General features: G+C 25.4%; 1 protein-coding gene and 1 long non-coding RNA gene across 2 annotated transcripts in view; both read left to right on the forward strand.

The window, feature by feature from the left end:
* LOC136076328 (uncharacterized) overlaps positions 1–1,923 on the forward strand; it is a 4,537-nt gene extending 2,614 nt beyond the window's left edge. Inside the window, exon 4 of the long non-coding RNA XR_010636170.1 lies at positions 1,833–1,923. This is a non-coding gene — a long non-coding RNA (uncharacterized LOC136076328). The remainder of the gene's footprint in view (positions 1–1,832) is intronic.
* Positions 1,924–6,617: 4,694 nt separating this feature from the next.
* LOC136075717 (zinc finger MYM-type protein 5-like) lies at positions 6,618–7,421 on the forward strand. Its single transcript, XM_065789152.1, has one exon. The coding sequence runs from the start codon at positions 6,618–6,620 to the stop codon at positions 7,419–7,421; it is 804 nt and encodes a 267-aa protein (XP_065645224.1).
* The last annotated feature ends 2,219 nt before the right edge of the window (positions 7,422–9,640 follow it).

Raw genomic sequence — 9,640 nt, forward strand, 5'->3', positions numbered from 1 at the left:
ATATATATATATATATATATATATATATATATATATATATATATATATATATATATATATATATATATATATAGATATAAATATAAATACATACATATATATATATATATATATATATATATATATATATATATATATATATATATATATATATATATATATATATATATATATATATATAACCTCTTAGCATGCTTTTTACAATCTTTGATGTGAGGTCAGCACCAATTGAATTTCAAATTTTATAAAAAGCGTCATATAATTATTTTATATTTGTTCGTTTTGAATGAGTTGTTTTAGATTTTACAATTTCCCATATATTTTCAACAAGGTTAAGGTCTGGTCTTTGTAGCAGCCATTTAAGGATGCTAGCTTTACTTTTTTTTGAGGAACTGTTGTGCCACTCTGCATGTGTGTTTAGGGTCATTGTCAAAATAAATTCCAAAAAATATAGTTTAAAATGCTTATTGTTAATAACTTTAACAAAATATTTTTGATATTATTCCTTTTTAGTAAATAGTTATTGACAAAACATTATATTTCATAATAAAAATGTAGACGTTTCTTACTTTCGTCACATTTATTTGAGACAGAAAAACTGTAAGTTAGCAAATTTCATTTAATAATAACTTTTGCAATGAGTTAAAAAGAGTTATAAATATTCTTTTTTCTGTTTGGAACCAAATTTAAAAAAAAAACATAAAATTTTTGCAGTTATGTAGATCCTGACGTAAATAATTTTGTTTTTATTACTTGAGTTTTGATTTTATCATTAATGTTACTTAATTTTGCCTGTGACTATATGTATATATATATATATATATATATATATATATATATATATATATATATATATATATATATATATATATATATATATATATATATATATATATACATATATATATATATATATATATATATATATATATATGTATATTATTTTATTTTATTTTAGAAATAGAGTGCTCAATGTTCTTAAAGAACAGAGCAATAATAAATTGGTAAAAAACACTTATCTAACTATTATCTTCTACTTAAAGTTTCACCATTGCTGGATCATCAGGAAGAGTTACTAAATCTCAAAAAAAATTCAATTTTCAGAAAAAAATATTTTTCAGGAAGTTATAAATTATCATAAAAAAATTTTTAATTACTATATTTTTTTTGTTAACGGGAAGTTACAGAAAGTAATTATTAAATAATTTTCTTTGGAATGGGAATAGTTTAATTTGGTCATTTGTTTTTATAATTTTTCAAGAGGTTTTTATTTTCGTGCCTACATTTAGAAATTAATTCAGGTTTTTTATTTAACAATTTTTCTTGATTTAAATGAGTAATTATTTCAAATTTTTCTTAGAAACATAGCATACATTTTTTGGAAATGTTATTATAGGCAGGGGCAGATTTTAGAATAGACCGAGGAGGAATGGAAAAAACGTTATGCCAATCACAAACAATCGTTTAAACACAAAAAATATTCTAAAGAGACTATGCTGTCAAAATATATTTGGGATTTAAAAGAAAAAAATAAAAATTTTAATTTACAAATATTTTATATAAAAATATAAATTATTTGTATTAATAGGTTATATATATATATATATATATATATATATATATATATATATATATATATATATATATATATATATATATATATATATATATATATATATATATATATATATATATATATATATATATATATATATATATATATATATATATATTTATTTTTACTTTTTGAATTTAATAATAATCACACTAATTCAATAACATTTTTTTTTACATTTGCTTTCAGACTACTAACGGTTTTTTATTTTATTTAGATTTTGTATCTCAATGATATCCCGGCCTATCGATACGATATCCTGTAAATTGTATTTTTAGATATTGCATAAATATATATACAAACACTTACACACAAATCTTAAAGAAAATATTTATATTTTTATATAATATTTATAAATTGTATATTTTAAGCTTTTTAAATTTATCATTTTATATTACTGTTTGTATTAAAAATTGATGTTTAAAATATTGCAAGAGCAGAGTTCAACTCACAATTTAGTTTTATTTGCCAATTCAATATATATTTTAGCCACGTTTAGTTACGTTTAATAATATTTTGCAATTTTTCTACAGCGCATTTAAGCGTTGATTCAACGTTATATTTCAACCTTTACTTGACGTCTTTGAGTCACGTTAAATCGACATTTTACTAACAACGTTACAAATCCTTGCAAAATAGACAGCTTTAACAGCGTTTATGCAAGGCTTTTTAAGTAACGTTTTTTCAACGTTAATTTGCGACGTTTATGTAACGCTTTTCATGTAACGCTTTTTCAACGTTTAGTTGCGACGTTTTTGTAACTTCATTTAGTAGCGTTTTTTCAACGTCAGTTTACTTTTTGCCACCTTATCCACCGCAATTGAACCCAATAGAGGAATACTTTAGTTGTCTTAAAGCTAATTATACTTCTTTAAGGCCGTTTCCAAAAACTAGCAATGAAGTTAAGGCTACTTTAATTTCGCTTATGCTAATTGGCATTGATTTTTGTAGTTGGTATTGTAATATGAGTAGGTGGGTTTTGAAAGGCATAGCAAGGCAAGAATGTTATTAAAGTGGATTCTTTGTTAATTATATTATATCTTTAAATATAATGAGTTATAGTTGTATTAAAAAAATACACTTTATTCTTTTAAATTTTATGAATAACTTTATACATCATATATGCACTCTTAAGTACCTAAAACGTTTAATATTTTCTTAAAAATTGTTTTATATATATATTTTTAATGTTTTATAGTTTTATAAATTTTTTTTTATTTTGTTATAATTTGTTTTGTATTATCTAAAAAAAATGTTTTATATTTCCTTAAAAAATGTTTTAGATTTTCTTAAAAAATGTTTTATATGTTGCATAAACCCTGTAAAAGACCTCATTTGTACGTAACTATTAATAATACTATTAGTTAAAGATGCTGTTAAATAAGTAATTTTAATCGGTTTGGTGATAAAAATATTCGCCGCATTTTCAAATGATGAAACCTTTTTACATTACTTTTGACGTGATATAACATCACGCAATACTTGTATTTAAATCAATTTGAAATTAAATCTTGTATTTTGTTTAATTTTTATTTTCACGGATAATATTTTTTTAAACCATTTTATTTTTATGTGAAAAAAATAAAATTGTTTAAAATTTGTGTTATTAATGCAATATTTCTTCTGTTTTAGTATGTTTTTTTAAAAAAAAATTTCTCTTTTTTTAAAATAATATGCTATAACAGGAGAATTTGGTATTTCAGTTACATGTATATTAATTTTTTAGATACATTTCAAAAAAGTATGCTTTGTTATTCTTCGACAAATTTTAATTCTGCCTCATTTGATTAAACAAACATTCGCTCGGAACTTCTGAACAAGGAACAGAATTTGACTGTCGGACAAACTTTTAACTTAATTAAAGATAATATTTTAAATCCCCTTAATAATTGGGTTGGTTACTCAAAATTTATATGGTCATAATTTTTAAACACTAAGAGGTTATTTAGAGAGTGATTAATGAACTTAAATTTAGTTTAAAATGTTAAAAAAAATGTACATATAAATGTTATAAACTCGTCGCTCTCACGCTAATGGCATGAAAAGGGCGTAAACATTTTAGGGGTTTATTGTTAACAGACTCCCGTTATCGCAATACTTTTAAAAAGCTTTATTTAATATAGCGAAATTAAAAACATGAAATTTCGAAACGAAATTAAAAAATAAATTTTCAAAATTTTTTTTACTTTTGATTTTTGAAAATTTATAATAAAAAAAGTAACAAAAATTTACTGAAAAAAAAAAGAACTTGATGTTATTTCATCAGTATGATAAAATAACATCAAGACACTTTTTTTCCCAATCAACCATATAATTTTAAATTTGAAAGTGTGATTTTTTGAACTATTTTACTAAATTCGCTATATTAAATAAATTAAAATAAGTGGTTGTTGCGGTTATGAAAAGTTATAAATTCTTTTTAAGTCAATACCTTTACTTTTTTACTTTTTTAACTTTCATTTTTTTTTAATTTAATCTTGATGTTATTTAAATATTACAAACACAACCAACTTAATTAAAATAAGTTATTTCTAAAAATGACTAACTAGAATAATTGTTAGATAATAGAATAATAAAGGAATAACTGTTGTCTCGAATAAACAAATTGAAATTAGTTCATTCCAGACAACAGTTTTATGAATAGCTGTTAATAAATAAACAAAAAAGTTATGGCGGTTGTTACGACCTCAAGCTGTTATATATGCATTTGAGTTAGCCCATTTGTACATTTAGCATTTCAGTTGGCAAGTTTTAAAGTATAGTTGGCAAACGTCAAATATCAAGGACCTTTTTTGTGTGTGTGTGCCTCTTATTTGCAAAAAATATATTTGACCCTTTCCCCCTCCCTCTAGAGACCTCTTCGTGTCGGCCCTGACAACAACCACGTTAAATAAGAGAAGCGAACAGCAGTAGTATAGCTACAAATATGCCCGACTACTTTACGTTAAAATTCAATCAGGGCTACTAACCTATTTCCTCCCGACAAAAAATTAATACCACAACAAATAAATTAAAAAAATGCCTTATAAAAGCTTTTTTGCTAAAAATCTGTCTTTCTAAAGTGTTATAAACCTTAAAGAAAATCAAAATATTTAAGAAAAAAACAAGAGTACGACCCCCTTGCCCAGGAAACAAATTTGACGTGCATGTTCATCGGGACTACACAAATGCTGTTAAGATAAAGTAAAATCAAAGTAAAGTCTAAAAAATAAAGTTAAATCAAAAAAAAGAGAAAGAAGTTAAAAAAAGTGGAGTTCTCCAGTTGGCTCTAAAAATAATTTTAAGATGTACTTTTATCAAATTTCCGGGACAACTGATAGCCGATAAACATCTTGTAAAGTCAAACTATCGTTTGAAAAAAAATAACGAGTTTATTCTAAAGCACTATTTTGATTGAACAAGATTTTATTTTTCTAATCATCTTTGTGTGGGTTGGACAACACAACAAAAAAGAGGTTATCAGGGTGCCCACGGGTGCCCCAGCAAAAAATTGAATAGCTTTTCTTACCTTCTTTTTTCAAATAGATTATATATAACATAAAAGGCATAAAAAGATCTGATAAACACACCTTTAATCATTTAAACTATATCAGATAGTTTGAAGACTTATAGCTTTTTGAAAACTCATTTCGCAATCGATGTCCTTGCGCATACCAAAAATGTTACATTACGCCATGTTACCATAACAAAATACTTGATTAAAAAAGCAAATACAAAGCAAAAAACTGGAAAAAATACTCATTTAAAAAGCTTTGTATAGTAAATGTTTTGTCTTTTAAATAGTATATATTTACGTAAGTTTACTTCATAAATAACTTTTTTTACATTTAAAAAGCAAATTACATTTCCATATAAATTTTTTACATAATTATTGCCAAAATTACATTTTAAAGTAATTTACTTTACACGACCTTACCAATAAAAGTAAGTTACATTTACAAGTAAAAGTAAAAATGCAAATAACTTTTACTTGTAAAAGTAAATTACTTTTTCAAGTAACAGTTACTTATTTAAAAAACTTAACTTAAGTAATTAGGTTTTACACGTTATATAATTTATGTAAAAAAAAAAAGAATTGCTTTTGAAAGTAAATTATACATTTTTATATGAGTTACGTAAAGTAATTTACGTAACTCATGTGAACCAACTGGATTTTTGGACAAGTTTCCTCTAACTACAGTTATTGAGATTTTTTTTTCAACATAGATTTGAATTTAATATGTAAAGGTCAGCCCCGTAGAAACAAAAATTATTTGGGTACATCTGATTTTTCTAAACAACTTCTAACCCCCTCCCCCCTTTAAGAGTGGAGGGGGAGGGATTTCAAAAATTAACTAATTAGCCCATATTAATATATATATATATATATATATATATATATATATATATATATATATATATATATATATATATATATATATATATATATATATATATATATATATATATTGTAATATGGGCTAATTGGTTAATTTTTATATATAGGCGCCGCAGGCACCGAAAATTCAAAGGCGCCAACAAGATTATATGAATTATAAATTTTATACAATATGAAATTATATTTTTTTAGTTTTTAATTTTTGTAAAGTCATTTTTTCCTCTTTTTATAAATGATAAGGCGCATCCAAATGAATTTTTATTAGCAAAGGTATGTTAATATCTATTTTTTCAAAATTTAGATAAGTAAGCATTGTATTTTCAGCGCCACATAAAAATGTTGTCAGTTAATTTTCATTTTCACACTTTGAAAGGGGTTTTAAATTTTATAAGTAAGTGGATTTGAATCATAAACTCACTGTAAGTGAATTTGAATTGTAATACTGAAAAATTAAATATTAAAAATTATTGCTGTAACATGGATCGGAAACGGAAATTGTCTGGTTTGCAAAACAAACAAAATAGGGAAAACAGGCTGAAAGAGTAATTTAAAAATCAAAAAACGTTGAACAGCTTTCTGCTAGTTAGGCAAAATGAAGACATTTCTGATAAGATAGTTAAAGAAATGGATACACATGAGTGTGAGTATGATGAATATATTGTAACTGGTGAGAAGTCTGTATCTGAAGCTAACGATACTAACGTTAATGTTGAATTAAATGCTAGCACTAGTACAGCTAATCAAAATGAATGTTTAAATAATGAGGTAGAAAAAAGTGCTGAGAATATATCTAGCTGTAATGATTTTTGTAATATAACGGATTGGCCAGAAAATTGGCAGAATTTGCAAATTCAAAATATAGTTTCCAAAGGTCCAATACAAGCTAATATTAACCAGTACCCAAAAGACTGTTTAGGTCAATCATTTAACAAAATACATTTTCATCAAAAAACAGCAAATGGTGAATTATTTAAAAGAACCTGGCTTGTATATTCACCCAAAGTAGATTGGGTATTCTGTTTTTGTTGTAAAATATTTAGTAGCGATGAATTTGCCTTAGAAAAAGGAGGAACAAATGATTGGGGCCACAATCATATAACAATAATTTTGAAAAGACATGAGCAAAATACTGAGTATTTTCACTACTATGGAAAGTGGATTGAGCTTAAAAAACGGCTTTCTTGTGGTCAAGCCGTTGATTGTCTAGCTAATAAATTATACTTGAGTGAAGTAGAACATTGGGATGATGTGCCCAAGCGAATAATCTCCATTATTTTAATATTGGCCTCAGAAAATATTGCATTTAGAGGATCTTCAGACAGAATATTCACCAAAAATAATGGTAACTTTTTTAAAATTGTTGAGTTGTTTTCAAAGTTTGATCCGGTGTTAGAGAAACATGTTAAACGAGCAGTAGAAAATCCATAAAAGCCTTATTACTTGGGAAAAAATATCCAGCAAGAAAATATTTTATTGATCGCTAAAGCTACAAAGGATAATATTTTGGAAATGGTAAAAAATGCAATGTGTTTTTCCGTTATTGTAGACTGTACACCTGATGCCAGCCATAAAGAAAAAAATGTCAATTGTTCTGCGTTACGTCCACATAATAAAATCAACCGAAGATAATAATGCTAGTGTGGAAGTTAAAGCAAGTTTTTTTGGAATTTATTAACATTTTGGTTTCAACCGGAGCGAAGATGACCAAAGAAATATTAATTTTTTTGACACAAAATGGCTTATCAATTATGAATCTTCGTGGTCAAGGCTACAATAATGGAGCCAATATGCGTGCGAAAAGAAACGGCTTTCAGGCTAGTAGTATAATATGAGAGTTCTGGCACATTCCGTTTTCGACCATTTTAGTATCCACATTTTTTCATATTATTTCAGGTTCATTTCAAATTGTATTTTATAAATTTTTGATAAAATTCAATTTTTTTTCTTATCGATTTGATCGTTTTTTTATTTCTAGGTCAATTCAATCTAAAAAATTTTGATCGCGATCAATTTTTTTATAAAATTTTTTGTATTTTATAAAAAATTATTCTATATTATAATTTTCTCAATTTTTTTATTATCAACCCAAAAGTTAAACGAATCAGGATAACCATACCACTTTACAAATGATTTGTTTTTGAGTTTACGAATCACTTTTTCGATTCTAAATATTTCCTGATTTGTTTTTTGCAATTCTTGTTCATAAAAAGTACCTTGTATTTCATCATTATTATAGTCAGTTATTTTATAAGTTGGTGGCTCTGTGTATTGAATTTTTGATATAGTAAAAACTTCTTCAGTCCATCTTGGTGTGTATCCTTTTTCAAATGTTTTCTTCTTTTTAGTTATCCTAACTTTATTACCTATTGAAAATCTAGGTTGCACTGATTCTGATCTTACATTTCCGTTCAAGTTTAACCAAACAATATTTTTATTCTTTTTATCACTAGCTTCAACTGGTGTCATTTTAATTGAAGAATGTCTTGTGTTGTTATAATTATTTACCATTTCATTTAAAATATCAATATATCTTCTTGTTGAATTAGCTGAAAAGTATTTAAACATTTTTTCTTTCCTGGTTCTATTCCAACGTTCAACTACGCAACATTTTTCTTCATTTTTGGTTGAATATATATCTATCCCTAACGATTTTACATGCTTATTATAAAATTCTTTACCTTTATCTACCCACAATTTTTCACACTTTCTCTTTTCAAATATTTTATTTAAAGCATGAGCAACATCAACTCCAGTTTTACTCTTCAATGGAACAATCCATCCATACTTTGAAAATACATCTATAACCATGAGTAAGTATTTTATACCGTCATTGAATTTGGAGAAAGATTGCATGTCAACTAAATCAGCAGCCCATATTTCATCGATTCCATTGACAATTACTTTTCGTTTTCTAAAATGCTTTTTAACTGGTCTATGAAGTTCGTTTGCAAGTTCGTCAGTCCACTTCACATTTTTTTCCTTGTCTTTTTCGCTGATCGATTGTAGTTTTTTTGAGTATTTTCAAAACCCAAGCCAAATTTTGCTTTAGATGATATAATAGGTTTTATAATACCTCGTTCAATTCTTTCACGTATTGTTGGATTTTTTATAGCATCCATTTCTTCAATCATAATTTTATCAGCTAAATTTCTATTTGCTGTGTCATTTAAGTATTTATATGCAAGATCGAGATGGTAAGTTGCATTATCAACTCTATCGATAGGTTTACTCCATTCTTTATATGTATCAGTAGAAGTTAAGCGTTCATCTAAATTAGTACCAGGACCTGCAAAGTTCATTCCCGGTAAATGCATTTCACCTGGAAACTTTGACCATGGTAGTTTTATTTTACGTGTTGCTGAATTAATTGAACTTACTAAATCTCCTCCTGTTTTTGATGATACAAATTGAGATTTTAATCTTCCACAAATAGCGCAATTTCCACGTTGCATATTTCTATTGTTTTTACTCACGACATTTTGCAAGTTTAGTGTATTTGTTTTTTTTTCTACATTTAACGCAGTACATCATTTTATATATATAAAAAATTTTTTATATAAAAAATCTTGATATATAAAAAAATGGATATTATAGATTTGTCATGGAATGCGAATAACAATAAGAGAAATAATAATAAGTTGCTTCCT

Source organism: Hydra vulgaris, chromosome 02, assembly GCF_038396675.1.
Source record: "Hydra vulgaris chromosome 02, alternate assembly HydraT2T_AEP".
Taxonomy (NCBI): Eukaryota; Metazoa; Cnidaria; class Hydrozoa; order Anthoathecata; family Hydridae; genus Hydra; species Hydra vulgaris.

Excerpts from the sequence above, each read along its gene's own strand:
- LOC136075717 (XM_065789152.1), top strand. The coding sequence starts at position 6,618 with ATGGATACACATGAGTGTGAGTATGATGAATATATTGTAACTGGTGAG.